The 22,489-nt window shown below is 39.2% G+C and overlaps 1 protein-coding gene and 1 long non-coding RNA gene across 6 annotated transcripts in view; one reads left to right on the forward strand and one right to left on the reverse strand.

The window, feature by feature from the left end:
• Positions 1-22,489, reverse strand: part of LOC116703510 (myosin-10) — a 78,445-nt gene that overhangs the window by 8,506 nt on the left and 47,450 nt on the right. For 3 of the 5 annotated variants that reach the window (XM_032538277.1, XM_032538275.1, XM_032538276.1), the window contains 25 exons: positions 22,350-22,413; positions 21,771-21,869; positions 20,607-20,750; positions 20,349-20,444; positions 19,574-19,692; positions 18,651-18,803; positions 18,235-18,408; positions 17,468-17,641; positions 14,242-14,356; positions 13,005-13,067; positions 10,921-11,114; positions 9,921-10,042; positions 9,269-9,338; positions 8,878-9,038; positions 8,628-8,736; positions 7,407-7,538; positions 6,692-6,898; positions 6,220-6,357; positions 5,952-6,075; positions 5,301-5,472; positions 2,870-3,082; positions 2,181-2,325; positions 1,868-2,074; positions 1,131-1,235; positions 885-1,037 (listed from right to left, as the gene is read on the reverse strand). In XM_032538277.1, the coding sequence (XP_032394168.1) occupies positions 885-1,037; positions 1,131-1,235; positions 1,868-2,074; positions 2,181-2,325; positions 2,870-3,082; positions 5,301-5,472; positions 5,952-6,075; positions 6,220-6,357; positions 6,692-6,898; positions 7,407-7,538; positions 8,628-8,736; positions 8,878-9,038; positions 9,269-9,338; positions 9,921-10,042; positions 10,921-11,114; positions 13,005-13,067; positions 14,242-14,356; positions 17,468-17,641; positions 18,235-18,408; positions 18,651-18,803; positions 19,574-19,692; positions 20,349-20,444; positions 20,607-20,750; positions 21,771-21,869; positions 22,350-22,413 (3,453 nt within the window). The remainder of the gene's footprint in view (positions 1-884; positions 1,038-1,130; positions 1,236-1,867; positions 2,075-2,180; positions 2,326-2,869; positions 3,083-5,300; positions 5,473-5,951; positions 6,076-6,219; positions 6,358-6,691; positions 6,899-7,406; positions 7,539-8,627; positions 8,737-8,877; positions 9,039-9,268; positions 9,339-9,920; positions 10,043-10,920; positions 11,115-13,004; positions 13,068-14,241; positions 14,357-17,467; positions 17,642-18,234; positions 18,409-18,650; positions 18,804-19,573; positions 19,693-20,348; positions 20,445-20,606; positions 20,751-21,770; positions 21,870-22,349; positions 22,414-22,489) is intronic. The other 2 variants (XM_032538278.1, XM_032538279.1) reach the window with 1 other exon arrangement.
• LOC116703574 (uncharacterized) overlaps positions 15,048-22,489 on the forward strand; it is a 13,459-nt gene continuing 6,017 nt past the window's right edge. The window contains exons 1-2 of the long non-coding RNA XR_004335458.1: positions 15,048-15,059; positions 20,296-20,306. This is a non-coding gene — a long non-coding RNA (uncharacterized LOC116703574). The remainder of the gene's footprint in view (positions 15,060-20,295; positions 20,307-22,489) is intronic.

A 22,489-nucleotide genomic window follows, 5' to 3' on the forward strand; every position in this document is an offset into this window, starting at 1 on the left:
ACGGGCCTGACTCAGTTTAAAAACTGGTTTTCAGCAAGTTCCTGTTCTGTAATATTATTAAACATACAGTAGTTCCTATGGTTAATATATCCATATGTAGCATGGTGGCCCAATGGTTAGTCCTGTGCCTCAGAGCAAGAAGGTGCCGGGTCTAAACCCTAGTTGTCCCGGGCCTTTCTGTGTAGACTTTGCATGTTTTCCCCATGTCTGGGTGGTCTCCCCCCCCCCAACTGCTACTGTTATGTGAGCCAGATAATGTAATAACACAAGTACACAGCCTATGCCGTAAACTACGCTTCTTAATTATCATAAAACAGTTGTTATAACAGTTTTCCCCCTCATCCGTTTTGTTGCTCTGAACCTGTATAGGGAGTTTCAAGTGCCAACAACTAGCAGAGCTTCAGCTCAACAGTCAGACCAATATTTAACCAAAAACCAACAATTTGGCATATCTAAACAAAATCCTCAATTAACATCTACAGGCTTAGCCCTTAGCTAATGTTGCAATTAATTGTGGTTAAACTAAGAAACCACGTTTATGTAATAATATTGACAATAAGACAACTATGTAATCATTGTCACAGGATTAATAAATATGAAGCCATTCATGATGATTATTATATAGTAGTGAAAAAGGGGTAGGGATAAAATAAGCTTCTGCTTCATGTTAAATAAAAAAATAAATGTATTTATTCCAGCTTCTTCTTGCTTACATATGTACAGTAAATATTTGTGGATCTCTTTTTTTCTGGTGTGCAAATATACATATGTGGGAAATTGCAAAGAATGTGTTAAAGGTATATTTTATAAATCTTCCGATTCCTTTTCGAACATGTTATATCATTGATTCCTAGTTTCCCTACACCAGAGCCCACATGTCCTACCTGAGCCTGTATGGTCAACAACTGTTTCTCCAGATTCTTGCGTGCCTCCTCATCCTCCTCCTGCTGCTCCTGCAGAGCGCTCTTCTCCTCTTCCAGCTGGCGTATACGACCGCTGAGGTTCAGTTTCTGACGCGTCTCCTCCTGGAGCAGCTCCTACATGAAAACATTCATCCAGTTGGTTTAATAAGAAAAGGATGCATTAAGTGTGGATGGATGATCAGTGCTCAGAGATGCTTGATAGGTCACCTGTGTGTCTTGTAGCTGACTCTCTAGTCCAGCAACATCTTTGGCCATCTTGATACCTTTCCTCTCCGCATCTTCCAGAATGGTGGACACATTGTCCAGCTCAGCCTGTGTGGAGAGGTAGCACGGTTTAACCAGATTATCAATTCACGTCAAATGTGTTCGTTCACAGATTTTTGGTCAATTCAGAAATTACAAACACAGAAGAATAAAATCCTCTGTATGCTCATAATTCAATCGAGGTTTTCATTATTAAACAATCCCAATGGAAACTCAGCCAAACACCAAAACAGTTACAAGAATTTTAACTGCAATTGTATAAAATTAAAAAAAATATCTCTGTGTATTTAGATCAACAGAATGCTTGTAATTTTAACAGATCAGCAACTAATTTTTCTTATAAATGGTCCAGCTAGTAAACAATACATGCTATCAATACATAAATACATTGGGCAGCAACCTTTAAAAATGAGATGTGGTTTTATATCAGTTTTTTCTTTTAAACCTGCATTTGTAAGAATTTAGCGTAGCTTTTCATTTAAACCGCACTATTATAGTCTTTATTCATCAAAATACTTTACATACTTTTGTAAAACAAAAACAAAAGTCTACCTCAAATATAAATGAACAGCATCTACAAGTGTCATACATATCTGACATCAAACTTTATTCCTAACAGGAATACTTTTATTTTATTGGTCAGGCCTGATTCCACTGTCTTCAGGTATCTATTTGTTCACCTGCAGTTTGTGCGTGCGCTCAGCCAGTTCTGCTTTGGACTTCTCTCCCTCAGTGACTCTGGCCATGAACTCCTGCAGCTGAGCCTCCAGTTTCTTCCTCTTGTGTTCCGACTCCATCTTGGCCTGCTGCAGGGTCTTGACCTCGCTGGCCAGCTCCTTGTTGGCAATCTCTTGGCTCTGCTTGGTCTTCTCCAGGTTGGCCTTGAACTAGACATGATCAACAACAACACATTAGCTTGGTCAGATGAGGAAGTGGCAGATTTTTTAATCCTGTGATAAAATTATACTGTAGACTGTGGAAAAGCTATTTTACTCTCTTGGCCTGTTCCAGCTGTTCGGACAGCTCTTCCAGGACAGTGCTATGCCTCAGTCGCATCTCCTGGATCTGAGCTTCATGGTTTTTAGTTTCATCCTCGATGGTCTTCTTTAGCTCGGCAACCTCCTGTTCACGTTTGGTCCTGCAGAGAACAGGAACACAGAAAAATCTTGACGTTCCCAATGACTTAATAATAATAATATCAGAGGCTAAATTCCCCACAGACTATGACATAAATGTAAAATAATGGAGAGCAGGGGACACTCAGGAACTCTTCCTTCTATATTACACATTTTCAATATCTTAAGTTTTCTGTACTGTTTGGTTTTGCCTTACATTTGCACTATTTAGAATGTATTACTGTACTATAAATATTACTTATCTTTTTAAATATATATATAACTTATCCTTTTTTTATTGTTATTTGTATAACTTATCTTTTATATTATACGTGTCTGTGTCCTTACTGTACCTTGGGTCAGAGAGAATTTACAATAAATTTGACTTGATCAGTGCTTCCTAATCTTTTAAAATAATTCCAGGGTTTACCCTATTCACTCTCAGCAGTGCGCACTGTGAGTCCATGAACAGAGTAACTGTCTGTGATGAGTTCACACGTCTGTAAAAATAACAGGACGATCGCGTTTTATCTGTACCCCCCCCCGATGGAGAGTAAAATGCAGCACCTCAGTTCCTGCTGGGCAGCGGTTGTATCCAGGGTGTCTTCCAGTTCGGTCTTTAGGGCCTCAAGCTCTTCGCTCAAGTCTCTCTTGAGTTTCTCCGCCTTGTTCCTGGCCACTTTCTCTGACTCAAGGTCCTCCTGCAGCTCAGCCAGCTGGGCCTGCATCTCCCTCACCTGCTTCAGAGCGTTGTTCTTCTGGCTAACCTCGTCCTCGCCCCTGTAAACAAATCAAGAATTAAAGAACATGAAAATGGTCTATCTGTAAAGTGTCTTGAGATAACTCTTGTTATGAATTGATACTATAAATAAAATTGAATTGAATTGAATTGAATTGAAAACAAAGAACCAATCTCAGATGGAAGATGGGCACAAAACTATGACTGTGACGGTACGGTATTATAAAAATAAAAACCTGGAAATTCACTGCCATTTTCCACTAAATTAAGATGTGCCAGAGTTTGCGCTTTTGGCTACTTGTTGATATTTGCATGTATGTCAGAATTACCTCATGAATAGTTCTGCTTTTTTCAGTGATCTTACCATATTTGATTGTCTACATTATCTTAGAACATCACTGTTGCTACAGATACATCTTGAATATTTGACAAGTATACAACTTAAAGAACTTTAAAGAACTACTTTTTTTAAATAAATTCTCTTTGCCTTTATTTGATAGGACAGCTTAGACAGGAAAGGGGAGAGAAAGGGGGAATGACATGCAGCAAAGGGTCGTATATACGGCCATCTCTAGCGATGGCTGATGGCTTTGTATGAGTTAGATATGAGAAAAAACTCCCTGCAGAGACGTCTAATAGGCCTAATGCTGCATTCACACCAAATAAGGCGTTGCGGCAAAGAAGGCTAATTGTCTGATTCATCTGAATGTGGCTATTTCTGTACTGTTAACATTTTAACAAACTATATATTTAAAAACATAAAAAAACATTTAGTCATTTGTGCTACGTTGTAAAGGACTCCAGTAGGTGGCAGCAGAGTCACAGTTTTCTTTTCAAAAGAAGCTTCATGTAATAAAGTCCACCTATTAGCATGGTCTTTCACTTACAAATGTGCTTTCATACCACTCAAATGACATACACACCAATGACACGGTCACACATCACAATCATTCCAACGCAGTGAGATCAGTGGAGGAATACAGGCAGCTCGTCAACAATCAGATGACAAAATCATAAGATCACTCCTGTAACTCGTCTGTGTGTCAGTCCAATCAAATTCTTGATTATAAAAGAGCAGGTGTGGATGTTTCTTGCGTGTCCGATGAGCGTTCTGTACAGCTATGCAGCGCTGGTCTCAGACTGACTCCCATGAAGCAGAATCTCGACAACACAATATCAGAACAGCCATATTTAGCTCACACTAGGGCTGCGACTTACGATTATTTTCATTGTTGATTCACCTGTCGATGTATTTTCTCGGTTGTTTGGTCTATCAAATGTCAGAAAATGGTGAAAAATGTGTTTTCCAAAAAATACCCAAGATGACGTCCTCAAATGTCTTGTTTTGTCCACAACTCAAAGAGATCCACAGAGGAGTGGAGAAACTAGAAAATATTCACATTTAAGAAGCTGGATCAGAAAAAGGTTTTTCCACAAAAATTACCGTATTAACCGTATAATTTATTATCAAAATAGTTGGCGATTAATTTAATTGTTGACAACTAATCAATAAATTGATTAATCTTTGCGTCTCTAGTGTTGATTCTCATTGCTGCTCATACGTTTTTCATCAGAGTTAAATGTTGTGGCATCCCATTTTTAGGGCTGTCCTCGACTAAAGAAATTCTCACTCGACTAACACACGGTTTTGTCAACCAATTGATTAGTTCATTTAATTGACAGATCTGTAAAAACTGTTTTCTCCGCCCCACTTAAAATCCTGTGTTTACCAGAGATGTTCTTACAAGTGTCTTTGAAATATGTCATTCAGTATGAAAAAAAAGCATAAACAAATATTGTTTCAGTTTCCTGTGACAGAGAAGTAAAGAAACTGTTCACATTGAAGAAGCTGGAATCAGATAATTTTAAAGCTATAGTGTGCAGTTTCTGTTTCCCCCACCAGTAATTTGAAGTAATGACAACAACACAGTCGTTGCATCCACATGATGCAAGCCTTCAGTGATTGCGCACCCCCCCACCTCCACGCAGTTGCTAGTGGGCCAAATAGGACACGGAAGATTATAAAAACATGATGGACTCTTCAGAAGAGGTCATTATCTTCACCCAAGTTTCTGCTAGCACAAGTCCCTGGACGACACAATCTTCTGAACATTGTTATACTGAGAAATACACAGAGTTTCGGTGAGCTGATAGTCTCAATTAGCTTTTTATCAACTCATTTGGCAAGGGCTTGAATGTAACTGATATTCATAATTATAAAGAGCTGAACTCCTCTGTGGGGGTCTCAGTATCGCCTACCTGGACTGCATCATCTGCTGTTCGTCTTCCTTCTTGCCCAGCTGAACTTTGAGCTCCTCTGTCTGGGCCTGGAACTCGGAGATCTGGTCCTGTAAGTCGGACATCTCCCCATCCAGCTTTCTCTTAGCCTTCTCCAGCTCCTGACGGGTCTTCTCCTCCTTCTTCAGCCTCTCTAAATCAGAAAAGAAAAGAATGCAATGGTTTCATAAAACACCAAGACACATCTTCTGTTAATTTTAGATAAAAAAATGAAGAAAAAATAAATAAATACAATGCTTGATTTATTAGGTCCCTATGACGCATCCAGCCCCCCTGGATCGTTTGTTATGTGTTTCCAGAACTAGGACCAAACAATGTGAAGTTTAAGTTTTATACCCTTCACCTATGTAACAAACTCCCTGATGTTTAATGGATTAATGGATAATTATGTTTTAATATTAACTATTCATTCATGTCGTTTTAATTATCCTTTGTCGCTTGAATGTACTCTTAATGCTTAGGCTCACAATGTGTTACTCTGCCCCTGAAAAAGCCTTGTGTATGAATTGTGCTTTACAAATAACCTTGCCTTGCCTTAATTCCAAAAATATCTCCTGATTAATAATTCCACTTTACTATCCTTTGCATTCTGTTTTCATTTGATTATTTTACCCTCCAAGTCGACCATCATGATCTCCTGCTTGTTCTTGACTTTGCCCAGGTTTTTTGCCTTTTCTTCTTCTTCAGCTAGCGCCACGGTCATCTCATTGATTCGATCGTCCAACAGCTTCTTTTCCTAAAAGGAAGAGATCCAGGCAGCTTAGCGCACAGCATCACATCAACATATTCAAATGATCTGAAACCTTTGTATCTTATTACGTAGTGCAGTAAAGACACCCTCCATCTCTAATTCAAAACCAGCCTTCCCATTTCAGCTCACCTTGATGAACTTGGAGTTCTGGTCTTCTAGCAGCAAAATGTCCTCTTCAAATTTCTTCAGTTTGGCCTCAGTCGTCACTTTCTCCAGCTGCAGCTTCTGCCTGGCAGCCTCCTCCTCATCCAACTGTTCTTCCAGGTCCTACACACACATTTTTTTATGACACAGTAATATCTTGAAATATATTTTCATGAGTGCAAACACTATTTCATCAACAAGGGTCAACTGACATTGACTCTCAACCCCCCCCACACATATTTTATATTTTTGCACATTCTGCACTCAATCCATCAAGCCTCCATTTTCTTACATTAAACAGCTATTTTGTATATATTATGTTTTTGTGTATTGTTTATATCATATTAATGTTCAATATGTTAGTTTATGTATGCAGCAAATTCTACGTAAGTGTAACTTACTTTGGCAATAAACCTGATTCAGATTTTCAGTAACCAGTACATCCCTGAGGACAAACCTGGATATGGGACTGCATCTTCTTCTTCTCGTTCTGCATGCTCTGGGTCCTCTCTTCTTCTTCCTCCAGCCGGGACTCCAGGTCATGGAGGATCTCCTCCAGCTCTTGCTTTTTGGAAGCCAGGCGAGCTCTCATCTCCTCCGCCTCTGCAAACAGCTCTGTCTCGGCCTGCAGCTGCTCTGCTAGAATGTTCTTCTCCTCCATTAACTACACATACATAATGTTAATTAAAACCTTTAATTATGTAGCCATAAAATAAATCCGATACAGTTTGTTATGATTTGGTACCAGCTAGGGCTGCACAATATGAGGAAAATTAGCAATATACAATAAGGTTGTTAAATATCGCGATATATTACTTGCGATGAATAAACAGATGTTGAAATGTACTCAGTTTCTGCTGCTTTCAGTATTATGTTAAAATACAATAATTGCTTGTTGAATTCAAAATGAGAGGAAATTATTTCCAACATTCTTTATTGAACAAACTGAACATTGAAATGGATATAAAAGGCAGCACTAAAAAAAGAAAAAACAGATGTTAAAATGCAATTTTCAACTGATAAAAAAATCTTTGGGTGTCTTACGCGATATACCACAGTATTTTGCGATATGAGTGTTGCGCTAGTTCATATTGCAATGACGACAAAACCCCCCGATATACTGTGCAGCCCTAGTACCAACGCAGCAGAGTATTGCTGCGGGTGGAACTGACCTGCTGGTGTTTCCTCTCCATCTCCACCAGCTCTCCCTCCACCTTGGTCTGCTTCTCCTTCACCTTAACCAGCTCCTCATCTTTAGCCTGCATCTCCTCCTCCTGCCTGGTCACCTGCAGCAGAGGCTTCACCTGCAGGTACAGATAAACACACAGACACCTTTCAGAGACTAGTCGGGCGTTTAGTCTGAATCAACGGACAATGTCCGCATTCCGTGCGTTGCTGTTCTCAAAACACCTTTTTTACAGGAAACAAAAATGACAAGCTTTAAGGTAGCAAGGTACATGCTGAAAATGACAAGTTTTGAAGGAATTTTGATCGTTCAAAAAGGCAGGCCTAATAAGTTTTTTCTAGGGGTGGGAATCACCAGAGACAATACGATATCATTATGATACTTATGTCATGATACAATATTATTGTGATTTTAAACATATTACAATAATCTGCGATATATTGCAATGTATAACCATTTATTCAACTTTTTTTTTTCTTCAATTATGTCCTGAAAGGAACATTTTCAACATCCGTTTAATCTAAAAAGATACATTCCTCTGTTTGTTCATCTCTCTTCAATTTTATTGGTTCGAAATGGGATTGTCAAGCAGATAGACTGACAGACACATATGTAATAATAGATTGATACTTGGCGTCTGTGTATCGATAATGTACTGCCACGGAAATTGTCGCAATACTATGCTGTATTGATTTTTCCCCCCTCTCCTAGGTATTTCTTAGTTTTATTTTTTGTTTTCTTCCATTTCCTCTCTAACTAGGGACGTTTTGGGACCGAATGGTGGGACTGCTGTGAAGGAAGTACACAATACACTGCTAAGAGAAAATGAGGTTTAACCATGTTTCAGCTAATTGAAATAGCTTACGTTACTGTATTCTGTGAACACTTAACTTAATTCAAAATTATATGTGGCGTTTTCTTTTGCGGGGTACAAATGTTCCACCAAAACAAGTTCCTTTCCGAGACTATTTTAGAGAGCCACCATCGCTGCATCCGGAGCTTAGCACCGCCCATGTGATGATTGTGATTGTTTAAAGAAATGCAAAACAACCCAGAAGTTTTTTTTTTCTCCTATCCCAGAATACATCTGTGGTGTAGCCAGACCTTTTTTTAGAGGTCAGGCAATGCGAGACTAGGGGGACATTAATAACTCAAACACAAACAGGGTCTGTTCAATTTACACATCTACAGACACACAAGCACACACCTTGGTGAAGAGTCTCCACCACTGCCAGTGACGCAGCTTTAGGTAGGCAGCACAGTTCCTCTGGAGAACCTTCAGAGCACTGAGCTGCTGCTGCTTCTTAGCAAACGCCCTGAAGAGAACAAAAACTGAGTGAGACAACTGTAAAGGTTAGGTTTTTTTGGGATCAGACATTTAGATAGTACTTCATTTTAGTTGCAGGGAGGGCTGAGTAGATCCTAAATGCAGACAGCATTGGTAGAGACCTCCTTACTTGCGTGCCAGATATCCCCGACAGACTGCCTGGAAGTAAATGATGATGTCAGTTATCTTCAGGTCCCTCTCTTCCTCCAAGTGGGCCAGGACTCCAGCCCTGAAGAAGATCTTACTCTGGCCGATACGGAACAGGTTTCCATCCAGCTCGAGGGCTTTAATCTATCAGAGAGATAGAGAGACGTTGAAAGGACGGAAGGTCTACCTGAGGTACCTGAAGGAGAAACTGCTTGGTGAAATTCGAGCAGATCATTTGTTGCTAAAAGTGATTTATTCTTTCAAATTTGGCAATTGCCTGATCATAAAACTGACACCGTTGTTTCAAAAGGAAGCCGTGTGACCTGTAAGGCAGCAGTGGAGATCATGTCATTAGTCCTAAACTAGCTTCTTACCATTCTCTCACAGGCCTGCTTGCCATCCATGAAGCCCTTGGGAATGGCGTTGGGAGTGAGGATCTCATACCTGGACACAGAGCAGACAGAACATCAAACACTAGGATGACACCATCTATCTTTTATTTACTGGTTGCAAAAGTATACTACATGTTTAGTTATATAGCACCTTTTACAGAAACCAGTCACAAAGTGCTTTACAGTAAAAAAAAAAAGTGATCTAATGAAATCTAATACGGTCAAGTAAATAAACCTACGGTAAAACACAGGATAAAAATATACTGGTATTTACATATAAGCCATACATTCATACAACATGTCAGATAAAGTAGAAAGGGGGTGACATTTATGATTCTTTAGCCCTATTTACATGAGATTAGAATAGTCAAAATATTTATAATTGCCAAATTAATACAACCCCAAATTACAGACATGGCAGATTTGCGCGAGATAAAGAGAACAAACAACCTTCCCAATTATTACAAATTACTAGTGGTACCCAGGTAATACTAGTCCCGTGCAAATAGGGCTTTTAAAACACTTTTATACCCTGTATCTGTGATATTTATCAATTTATGACCACTTATGGCATAATGCACTTTTTTTTGTGTGTTTTATATCATACTAGTTACAGTTGACATTACAACTGTACCTTTGTCTGAACTCCTGGAAGACGATGCGGTTGGGGAAGCCCTGTCTGCAGATCCGGATCCCCTCCAGCACACCGTTACACCTCAGCTGGTCCAGAACCAGGTGGGGGTCCAGTTTCCCTGCCTGGGGTCATGAGGGAGATTAAAAAAGAGTTGAAGAAGAGGAACATTTTGAGTACAGGTTCTGCAAAACTAAAATTTAATTGAACTTTAATAAGAAGCATTTTTAAGAATAAAAAAGGTCTAGAGTGCTCAAAAGTTCAAACAAATCATGAAGGGAACACAAAAGTTCCAAAAATAAGAAAGGCCCGAGGCACTTCTCTTGCATAAAGTTATAAGGCCTTTATTTAGACGTCTATTTCATATTGAAAGGGTGTGTCACCTGAAGAAGGCTGTTTGTGCTGCTACGCATGGGTTGTTACCCAGCTCTATTTTTTATTTCTATATGTGTGATGTGTGAGTGGGTGCGTATGTATATATATATATATATATATATATATATATATATATATGTGTGTGTGTGTGTGTGTGTGTGTGTGTGTGTGTGTGTTATCTGATTTCAAGTGTATTTGAATAGTGTTACATTTCTACTATATCTATGCATAATGTATATGTGTTTTATGCTTGTGTACGTAGGATTTTATCCTTGTGAAGTCCTTTGGTGCAAACTTGCCATTTAATGTGCTATATATATTAAATAAACTCAAACTTGTACTCTGTAAAATGTACTAACAATTTCAATATGAAATAGCCATCTAAATAAAAGCTTTTTTTAACGTTTTACAAGAAGAGTGCCTTGGACCTTTCTTCTTTTTTGAGGCTGCATTTTAATTTGGGTTTTAGGTCATAAACACTGCAGTGTGTCTGTCCTAAAAAAGCCACCCCTGGAATTTATTGCTGTATACAGTACAAAATTGTGATACAGTACAGAATTTATAAATGTGCTGATAGCAAAATCCTCAGCCTAGCTTGTGCTGAGAGTAACTATGACAGTCAACTCACCCTTTTCTCATGATTGGGGATGATGCAGCGGACAAAGTTGGGGTTGGTGTTCCTCAGCGTGGCCATCAGCTTGGATAACTGCTCCTTGTACAGCTGTCCCACGGTGCGGAACATGCCCTTCTTGGTCTTGTAGGCAGCACCAAACGCTGTCTCATTCATGCCTGCAACCTGGTCCAGACCCACAATTCTGTCGACTGGTGATGAAACATGACATGAGGAGAAACAAACCGATATCTGCATTAATTCAGGGATACACAGGTGACTGATGCAAGTACATTGAAGCAAAATGCTGTGCAGTGTACATGAATGCAGAAAAGAGAAAAGCCAGAAACTTGAATTTAAATCCAATATGGATAATATTCGGGCAATGTTGCCAATAAAGGTTGATGTATTCAACAGAGCAGGATTTGCTGTGCAGGATGTTGTGATAAAGCATGAAGACAGACAATGGTGTCACAGCAGCGGTGGCCAGAAACCAACAGCTGGTTTGATATGACAGCCAACATAACAGAAGCTTGGTTCTCTCAGCTAGCCTGCTGCGTAACAATCTGTCAGTCAAATTGGATACAGAAACAAACTCTGAATTGTGACATACTGGCTATTTTATATCAACTGGAAATGGATTCAATCTAAAATAATCTCAACAAATAGTAGTGCAGTGCAGTTCATAATGCTGGAACATTTACTAATGTTATAAAACCACATACTTTGTCATCATATCAAAATTTAATCCACGCTTACAATAACATCCTAGAAACTGTTAACGTGTACTTCAGTAACATAACAAGCAAAAAATACATTTAAATGTCTCTTTAACTAGACCATCTGTGTTCAAATCAAGGACACAATCCCATTAATCCCATTACTTTTAAACCTACAACTGCATGACAGTTCAGCAGCACATTTCTCTAAAATATCTTCTAATAACAAAGATCAATATGTTGGATCAGATATCTGGCATGCAGATTTTTTATTCTTGTATTACATCATATTACATCCCAGCAAGAAAACGTTTTTGGGAGCTTTTCTCTTTATTTGATGGTGACAAAGAATTGACAGGAATGGGGAAGAGAGAGGAGATGACACGTAGCAGAGGGCTGCAGGTCAGATTTGGGGGGCCGCTGCAAAGGACTCAGCCTACATGGGGCGCACGCTCTACGGGTGAGCTAGAGGCCGCCCCAGTAAACAAAAAACTTACCTATTACTTTACCTATTTTAGCCTTCAAAGACTGACCTTAAATGTTACCTGTATATGTTTGTTTAGCGTGTTCACATGTATGTCAATCCTCAAAATGTTAATGTGAATTATATAAATGATATTCTGTAAATTTCTAGTTTAATAGAGACATTCATTTTGGCTGTATGGAGCCTTCTTTACTGTCTAGTCACCTGAGCCACCCCTGCATTGTAGTGTTGGTATGTTCCAATTTGAGGGGCGGGCTTCAGGCCTATATAGACTGGCAGTTGCATTTGCTCGGGAGACAGAGAGCCTGAGAAAATCCTGACGAGCAGGACGCCTGCTGGATGCCCTCAGTAATGATTTGTTTAAAGGTCAATAGGAAACAGTTGTATGTTTTATAATGTAAACGTCTTGACTCTCACGTCAGTTTTCTTTATTTTCGTGAAAGTGTTTTAACTTTTCTTAAGTTAATTATGTTTTGTATCACTATTTTGCCTGACTGGCCTTACTCAGGGTGAACAATAAATATCCATCTTAACAACCTCATCTCAGTGAGTTAAGTGTTTACACCTGCCCACGCAACAACTACCCTTTATAATCTGTCTTTGAATTTTAGCCTTTTGTTACCTTATTTGCACAATTACAAAAAGAAATGCCTTGCCTGCCTTATCATTCAAGCAATAGTTGTTGGATTATTAGGAGCGCCAGTAAGCCACCAGCACTCACAGAAGAATGAAATGTTTTAATATATAGAGTCATTACAGCCATGCAAAACCAGAGGCAAGTTTTTTTAGAGGGGTGCACAGTGCAGCGAGGACAGGACAGGGAACCAATGATCCCTACAATGAGGAGAGGATGAGGAGAAGCCGGTGGTACACGGAGGTTAAGTGTTCCTAAGATTCACCTGGAGCTTCATCGAGCCCAGACACATTGTCATAGAAAGAGGCTCTCTGAAACGTCTGAATGTCTACAGCAACAGAGACACAGACAGAGAAAGAAGACAGGAGAGTGAGAGAGAGAAAAGTGGGCATGCAAACACATGCACACATCTTCCATACACACACACACACACACACACACACACACACACACACACACACCTTTTGCAAGCATTGATTAGGAATAAATGCACTGTAATGATACAGTACATGCATATTATCAAAGCCTTGTTATCATTTAAAGACAGTGTTATCATAGCCAAACATTCATCAGGAGAAAGATTCATCCAGAAAGTGTTATGCTGTATAAACATTTTGCTTTCTATTTCACCTGTCTGTGGCTCCATAAAAAAAATCAAATAAAAAGTCAAAATAAAATTAAGATTATAAAGGCTATCTGACTGTAATATTGAGAGTGTATTTGCTGGGGGAGAAAATACAGGATTAGCAATAAATCTGTTATTTGGCTCTGAGAAAAAAGTGTTCTATCTCTGTTAGCTCGTTTACACTTCAAGTTTTTGCTGACAAAGCCCATCCCACGTTAAAAAAACCATGAAGCACACGGCTGAATGAAACTCAGACAGGAAGTGTGAGAGAAGAGAAAATGTATTTCCCGTTTCATTTAATTGGAGGTTCAGTTGTTCTAACATGCTTTAAAAAGTCTACAGCCATGCTAGTGGCTCTGCTGACATATTTTATTGGAATTTAACAGTACAGTTAAGGCCGATGGGAATGTCATTAATTTTGTGGATATGTGGTCATAAACCAAAGTCTTGGACAACTTAACATTTAGTTCTGATGATAGTGTCTATGTTTACTGTATATGTATGTAGGTATATTTGTGAAGCCCTGTAAAGACTGTGGAAACAAATTTCCCCAGTGGACAATAACGACTATCTATCTATCTATCTATCTATCTATCTATCTATCTATCTATCTATCTATGATGAAAAATTAAGAATCACCTAAATTAATACATTTCATCCTGAGGGCAACATGAACATCTGAACCAAATTCAAAGACAAACTGCTGCTACTGTAAAATAGCCAAAAACCCAAACAAAAGACAAAACCGCTTTTAAATGCTTCCCTTTTTTGTACCTCATTTGTTAACTTTAGGTATGGTGTGTAACATCCTCCTGGACTGATAAGAATAAATGCAGGTCTATTCAGAATTCAGAAACATTTTTGTTTAGAGTCTCACCGTCTTTCCAGAGCTCAGCCACAAACTTGTCAGTCGACTGGTGCAGCAGCGTGGCCACGTTGTCATTCAGAGGATCCATGTTCTTCATGAGCCATTCATCAGCTTTATAGTCCACCTAAACAAACACAGCGATTCATCCATGTTACTTCAGGGGTTGGACAACTATGTTTTACTACGGGCATTTTGGGCCTTTATTTTTCTAGGACAGCTGAAGACATGAAATGGGAGAGAGAGGGGGAATGATATGCAGCTTAGGGGCGCAGGGCGGAGTCGAACCCACGGCCGCTGCGTCGCGGAGTAAACCTTTATACCTTCTCTATCAGGTGACCTATTTCACAAGCCTCCTTACATAACCTCTGCTCTGGAAAAAAAGTCCTTCTTCGTCCCCATAGGACCAAGCTCCGCACCATGGGGCATCGGGCTTTCTGCTCAGCCGCTCCTCGTCTGTGGGATTCCCTCCCAGACCACCTTAGGGCTCCTCAAACCCCTGACTCTTTCAGAAAGGGCCTGAAACCCTTTCTTTTTAATCAAGCTTTCTCGTGAATGTGTATTTGTGTTTTGTTTATCTTTATTTCTTTGATTGGCTTCTATTTTTACTCTGATTTTAATCTCCTGTAGCACTTCGGGATTGATTTGTCAGTAAAAAGTGCAGTATAAAATGTATTATTATTATCGTCATCATGATATCAACTTACACAATAAGCACATTGCAAAAGACACTCAGGATTTTTTTTTTTATTAGCTCAACGAGACTACCAGTAGAAAATGTAACTACCATTATCTCTTTTTTTAATGGAGCCTTTTGTGTTTAGTTTAATGTTCAATAAAATAATTTTAGAAAAATATACTTTCAGTTTTGAATTCAACAAGAAATTTGTTGTATTTAGCAGTAGACTAGAACTGAGTACATTTTAATATCTGTTAATTTATCTCAAGCAATGTCACCGCGATATTCAACCACTTAAAGACGTATTGCCTATTTTTCTCATATTGTGCAGCCCTAACATTGAGCAGCTAAACAAGCTCTGCAGTGAGTTTCCCTTTACACCCAAACAGGCCACGGTGTAATACACTGTATATTCCAACAATGACCACACACAAGGTTTGGCCTCCCGACAGCAAACTAAAAACAGTAAACTAATTTATCAAGACAGATTTCATTCATATGTCATCCAATCCTTTTCCTTTCATTACTGTAAAAATACACTTCCAGAGGACTGGCTTTCAGTCTGTGATTAATGGCTGCTGCTCTGTTGCTTCACCTGTCTGCAACCATATGTCTAAAGTGAGAGCTAGCTCTGGCGCTAATAGTGTTTCCGAATATGCAGCACCAGATGTGCTGCATGTGCTACGCGGGATAATAGATACAACGAGTGGTAAAAAAACAAGAATCTCTGTTGGGTTATACCTCAACTTGTATTACATGTATTACAAATTGAATTTCCCTTTAAGTCCTTCATTCAGTCGGCTATCAGACTTTTAAACCCCAGACAATTGTTTCTTGGAATACACATCTTATTTTACTATTCGGTGGTTTACATTGCTTGTGTACCATTTGTCTGGGAACATTATTTATTTGTGTATTTATTTATTTTATCATTGTCCTTAACTTGAACTGAACAGTGTATACTCATTGCCTGTTGTCTCTGACATACTCCTGTCTGCTGTTTATGTTTATGTGTACACATTATGTGTCACGTCTTACTGGACCATAATGTGTTGATGGGATTAGTCTCTGTAAAATGATGATGACTTTTACTTGGATGTGTTTTTCGAACACTAATGTACTACGAAGACTGGATTGGAGCAGGACATAATAAGAAGTAACAGACATGGGGGGCGACCTGAGAGGAGGAATGTAAGATCTTCATATGGGTTTTATTAGAATCCTGGAAAAGCAAACTCAAAATGTTTGCACTTATCTTCCTTTTCAGTTTCACTCTGTCATGCAGGGTTTATTTAATGAAGTTCAAATTTAATGCTGGCTCCAGTATCGAACACTGGATGCTTGATTTCGAGTGGAATCTAAGATCTTCACATGTTTGTCATGGCAAAGCTCAGGTCCAGGACTGATGCTTAGACACAACGCTCTTCACTTCACTACCACTCTTGGGATCATATCAGCTTTTATGGCTGACAGACGAGTGTCCTCTCTGGAATGTTATGGAGTATCGTTTTCTTTTGCAGATGGCAGACCACCATACAAAGGTGAAAGTTGAAATCCTTCCGTTATGTAACCACCAGGCATCAAAGACTCAATCGCACACCAATGTGAACCAGATGTGGTGTCCTACAGCAGCAGGACGACAACTGGGCTATTGTTTTCATGCAATGACCTGGTTAACTGCAACTTCAGGGGAGCTAAGTCTGTACTTCCGAGAAAGGCTTCAAAACAGGCCAGAAACAGACACATGGATGAATCTGAAGCTATAAAGGGGACATGAATAAAGTTTTTAAGAACTCTTTCCTAAGAGTGAAGCACACTAAGGTAGAGTTGGGTATCTTTTTTTTTTTTTCTCGATATCGGTGCTAAAACGATTTTCTTTTAGAATGGTGCTGGTGCCTGAACTGATTCATTAAAAAAAGCACCTTAAATAAAGGCTTGTTAATCGCTAAGGTCATATGGTCAAATTTAAATGATTTATTCAAAATTGCTATTAAACAACAAAAAACACTAGATGACAGAATGGTATTGGACAAAAGAGAGGCACTTGAATGCACCATGAGCTTACAAGGTGCAATTAAATGCACCATTAAGTCCTGTCTGTGTTGTTTCTCAGACAACTCCGGCAGTGTCCAAGTTGCCTCACAAGGTGCAGCTCGTCTCCTCTGTGTCTTTAGTTGCATCTGTTGTACGTCCCGGTGTTGGAATCTTTTCCAGTGAAATAGAGCCATACTTTTGACGTTTAGCTTTCAGCATTTTAACCATGTTTAAGAAAGCTATTAGCTAAAGGTAGGCTAACGTTACCTGCTGCTCAGTGTAGTATTAACTAGCGTCACGTGCAGTGATGCCTCTGTTGCCTGTAACGTCTGTTTCGGAACACCAAAGTGCAGCGCAGGCATTTAAGTGTCCCTGAAAAGAGGCACCGATCTGCATTGTCATTTGTTAAGGTAGATACCGGTGGTACCCAACCCTATACTTTGGTAGTAGGTCCAACCAGCTACCATTCCCAGGAGAGCAGTCAGAATACAAGACACCTTTATGGGCCCGAAATACAGTACATACCTTTCCGGCGTAGTGAATGATGCAGAAGTCGGCTTTGTCCTTAAGCTGACGCGGCTTCTGGAACTTGGTGTGTGTGCCCTGCTCCTGGAGCACCTTGTCTATAAAGGTCTTGTCGGTGGCCTTGGGAAACCAACACTCCTCATCCAGCAGAGCGAGGATACCAGGGGGGTTGGTCTGAGAAGACACGTAACATAGGCAAAAACACATGTATTCCTAGGCATATGAATAAAGTCACACACCTTTTTTTCAACATACTATACTATTACTTTTTTTCAACATACTATACTATGACTTTATAACTTTTTCGACATACTGTACCATGACATTTTATGAAATACTTTACTAAAACTTTTTCAACATGTTATACTATACCTTTTTTTGACATACTATGATTTTCTTTCAACATACTACATTATGATTTATTTCAACATGCTATACTATGACTTTTTATGTAATACCATACTAAAAAGTATAGTACATTCTATACTATGACTTTTTTATAACTTTTTTGACATGCTCTATAATGAGATTTTTTGACTGTACTATCACTTTCTTCAACATACTATTCTTTGAAATTCTTTTGTCCGGATTACCCCTTGAGATGTACCATCTCGTTTTCAAGGGGGTCTTGAACAAGATACCACAAAAAACATTGAACACATACAAACAAGATAAGCAAAACAGAACAAAACAGACACAAATAACCAAACAACCAAAAATTCAATGGAGACATCAGCAAACAAAATAAATAAATGGAGAACACTGACCGGCCGCTCGATGAGGTCGATGCAGGGCTGCAGGTCCAGGCCGAAGTCGATGAAGCTCCACTCGATGCCCTCCCTCTGGTACTCCTCCTGCTCCAGGATGAACATGGTGTGGTTGAAGAGCTGCTGCAGCTTCTCATTGGTGTAGTTGATACACAGCTGCTCAAATGAGTTTAGCTGAAAGGAAGCGAAAAGCAGAAGTTTGTTCCAGCCATGGTAACATGTTTTCCATCTGATTATTGTGTAAAGGTGATTGTTTGTCTTTAGATGACTTTGATTAAACCAATAAAACCTTTCAAATGATCAGACAACCTGGATTTTTGGATTAAGCTTAATCCATGTGTAAAGGAACAAAATGTCTAGAAGGTAGTTTGTGTTTTGTAGAAATGAGTTTGTTAGTAAAGCGCCACAATCAGCACCTCAAAGATCTCGAAGCCAGCGATATCCAGGATGCCGATGAAAGATGCACCCTGGCGTTTGGTCCTGTCCAGGGCCTTGTTGATGCGGTGGACCAGCCAGCGGAACAGCCGTTCATATGTTGCCTTGGCCAGGGCTTCAACAGCAAAGTCAGCCTGAGGAAAAAAAACAGGGTGAGAGTCAGCAATTCTAATTAGAACCCGACCGATAAAGGACTTTTAAGGCCGATACCGATACAAATATTTGGTTATTTAAAAATCTGATATTCCGATATATCATCCGATATATATATTTTTAAATCCAGAAACGCGCAACAAAACATAAACAGATTTCCTTAACATTAGTTATTTGTAATTATTTATGAGTTGATCATGATAACAGAAGACAGAACAGAAGAACATTAGATTAGATTAGATAATACTTTATTCATCCCACAGAGGGGAAATTCCGTCATCAAAATATATTAAAGTTATGATAAATAAAAAGTATAAAAGTACAAACTTCAGAAACTTAAAGTCCTTTAAACGAAAACACAATTACAAAAAAAAAAAAATGATCAGAGTGTTGCCAACAGGGATGTTGTAGAGCCCCCTCTGGTGGACAAACTATGCAATGCTCAATCATAACATGGTTGACCGTCCGTTTTTATGTTATTTTTTAAATATGCATTCATAAAAAATCGGCCATTGTAAATGCTGATACCGATAGTTTGGGAAATGCCTAATATATCAGTCGGGCTCTAATTCTAATCTAATCCAATATAATGTATATGTTTCTATACAGTATATATCTCTGATAGCACAGATATAAAGATAAGAATTAAACTTATCCAGGTTTGATGTTTTTTCACTTATTCACAGCTAAACAAAAAGGGGTAAAAATGGAATGGAAACATCCTCATTGATAGCGTTAGATGGCCCCTTACCTGTTCTTTGGTCTGTGCCTTCTGTACGTAGTCCCGCCCCACTTTGATCCTCGGGGTGAGGATAGCTCTGGTGAACTCCATTACATTCATTCCAAGCAGGTGGCAGAGCTTCTGCGCCACTGGGAGTAAAAAGTGAGGAAGCAGGAAGCATGTAACATATTGCTTAGTATACATTTAAGATTTGATAAAAAAATGTTATAGTGCTTTTTTATTATCTTCAGAATCTGATTTAAGTTTGGTGCTAGGCTCAAATAAAAAATCACACAATATAACACAGCTTAACTCAATTTTATCAATCCAGGATAAACGTATGACCCAAATTCTGCATTTCATGGCTGAGTTGAGACCCCCCAAAAATGGCTCAGGGCCTTCGTTTAAGGGAATTCCTATGGGTCTGGTCTGACCCCCAGACAGCAGACTTAATAAAACTAAATATTTTATATATTAATTAGAGGTATGTGACTACAGTATAGTCCAGACTGCAGGAGCAAGTGATGGTGATGACATGATCGAAACATTACAAGCAATCCAATATAAAAAGACACACAATCTATCTTGAGTGTAATCATGTTGCTAATAAAGCATGTGTTCACAGTGAACGAGAAAATTGTGTCAGTGTGTATATATGAGGAAATGATGGTCTGTTTCCAACACCTGTGGTGGAAACTGAAGCACAGTCACCTCATTTCCTAGATTCAGGAATCATGACTGACACGAGCGAGGACACGAGTGTGTGTGTACATTGTTTTACTTTGACTGGGTGTTGGATGTTTACCTGTGTTCTCAGGCATGGAGGCCTGATCCGTGTTTCTCTCTTTCTTAAAGATGATGTTGCCAAACTGCAGCACTGCTGAGACCACCTTTAACATGCCTGGCAGGGATACAATAACATTTAAGTGATGACCGAGGGGGGCAGAATTAGATAATGGAAGAGTCTCTTAAGAGAGGAAACAAAGGAATGCATAGGAAGTATAGAAAAAGAGGGAGAATAAGAAAGTCTGTGTTTCAGGGCACATCTGGAAGTACTACTCACAGACAATCTCGTCATGGGAGAAGCTCATGATGCGCATGGCATCCAGAGTCTCTTGGAAATTATCTTTGTCCTGCTGGCCAGGGATGGTAATGTTACCATTCGACAGGAAACGGTAGTTGCTAAAGCCTTCGAGCAGCAGGTCCGCTGGAGAAGGAAAGGAAAACAAAGAGTAGGTAATTCTTGAGTATTTTAAAGCTAATTTTAACCAGCATTCTTTATATGCTTTAGCTTTAAGATGTGTGTTCTTCCCAGGTAATGTACAGTGCTGCATGTTGGGATACTTTCGGTTTGTTAAAGCTAGTGCATAGTTTATGTTGCTGACAACGAAACTGGTGGCGCGTCCACATGATACCAGCCTTACATGACTGAGCATGCGCTGGGAAAAGCAGTTTAAATAGACTGTGCTATGTGGAAATTCAATCAAAAGAGGGAATCAGCTAAGCCATCAGCTGGTGTGCTGGCTTAGAAACTGTCAACTATGAGCTGAGATAATAGTCAAGTTTTACTCCGTGACCTGCCAGAACTTACACTATATGTCATTTGTGTGGAAGTGATAGTTTTGGGCCATGGGCCAAACTTGGCCCGTGGCCCCTTTGTTTTGGCTCACCATGGCATTTGACATGCTCATGCTTATTCTCCTCTTATTTTGAAAGTGCCTTAAAATCCTAACCTTAATGACATACAAAAAACATAAATTGTGAGCCGATTAAAAGTGATTAATCTGAGTTTAACGACAATGTAAACCTCCCTGTAAATTAAATGCATATATTTTATCTATGAAGAATTACATGAATTATGGAATTCTAACATTTATTTTTGGCTTGTGGCCTTCCATCGAGATACAGTTTGTCCCATCATATGAAATAATTTGGGCACCCCAGCTCTAGTGAGCAAGCAGATAAGTAAGGGAGAGATCAAGGAACCTTTAAAATCCACTAAGTAATAAAAGAAATGTGCTATCTGAACACGTTCTGCATCATCATGAAACAATGTACTAACAAGCTAAATTAAAAGCTAACGAGGAAAAAAGATTAGTTGTGCTAATTGAAACCAGCTTTCTTTAGGTCTGTTCCTCGTCTAAAGCAAACTGGCACAAACATATAAACCTGACTGTCATTGTTAAGATACTTTTGTTTATCCTTATAGCAGTTGTCAGACACTCACTGCGGAGGTGCTCTCCAGCCCCTGCCAGCAGGCGGTAGAAAATGTGGAAGGTCCTCTCATCTTTGGCCTGTCTGATGGCCCTCGACTTCTCCAGAAGGTCTGAGAGCAAAGGTTAAGGACTAGACATGAAAACTACAACACGAAAAAAACTATTTATAGTAAATATTATAAAAAAGACCACATTGTTGGAAAATTTCTGCTCATGAGGAACAACAGGTTGATATCCAAGATCTTAGAAGAATCCGGGGGAATAAAATCTTGCAACAAAGAATTATTATCCTGCAGAGCCGTATCCATTATTTTCGTCACAATGCATAAATAAACTTGAATGAAAATGAGGAACAGCAGTAAAAACTTGGTTTCTTAAGAGCGTGGTCCCTCTCTAGCTCTGTCTGGAGAATTAGCTGAACGACGTTTGAAATTCTTGTGGTGAGCATAAGCTGTGGTGAGTCTTACACAGCCTAACCACTGCTCTCAGATCTAAACTCAACGTGTACCCTGTCTTTTAGCTTTCTTTCTTGTGTTGAAAACAATCCTTTGAGCGTCTGCTCCTTCAGCCTGTCCCGGGAATAAGGATACAAGTTTCAATATTGGCCCCGACAATGTATCCTGTGACGTCAAAGTTGATTCTGATGAACTTCCCCTGTAGGAAACAAGATGCATGTTAAAAACAGAGTATATGATGTTGACGTGTACTGTACTCTGTGTGTGTGTGTGTG

This window comes from Etheostoma spectabile, chromosome 15 (assembly GCF_008692095.1).
Source record: "Etheostoma spectabile isolate EspeVRDwgs_2016 chromosome 15, UIUC_Espe_1.0, whole genome shotgun sequence".
Taxonomy (NCBI): domain Eukaryota; kingdom Metazoa; phylum Chordata; class Actinopteri; order Perciformes; family Percidae; genus Etheostoma; species Etheostoma spectabile.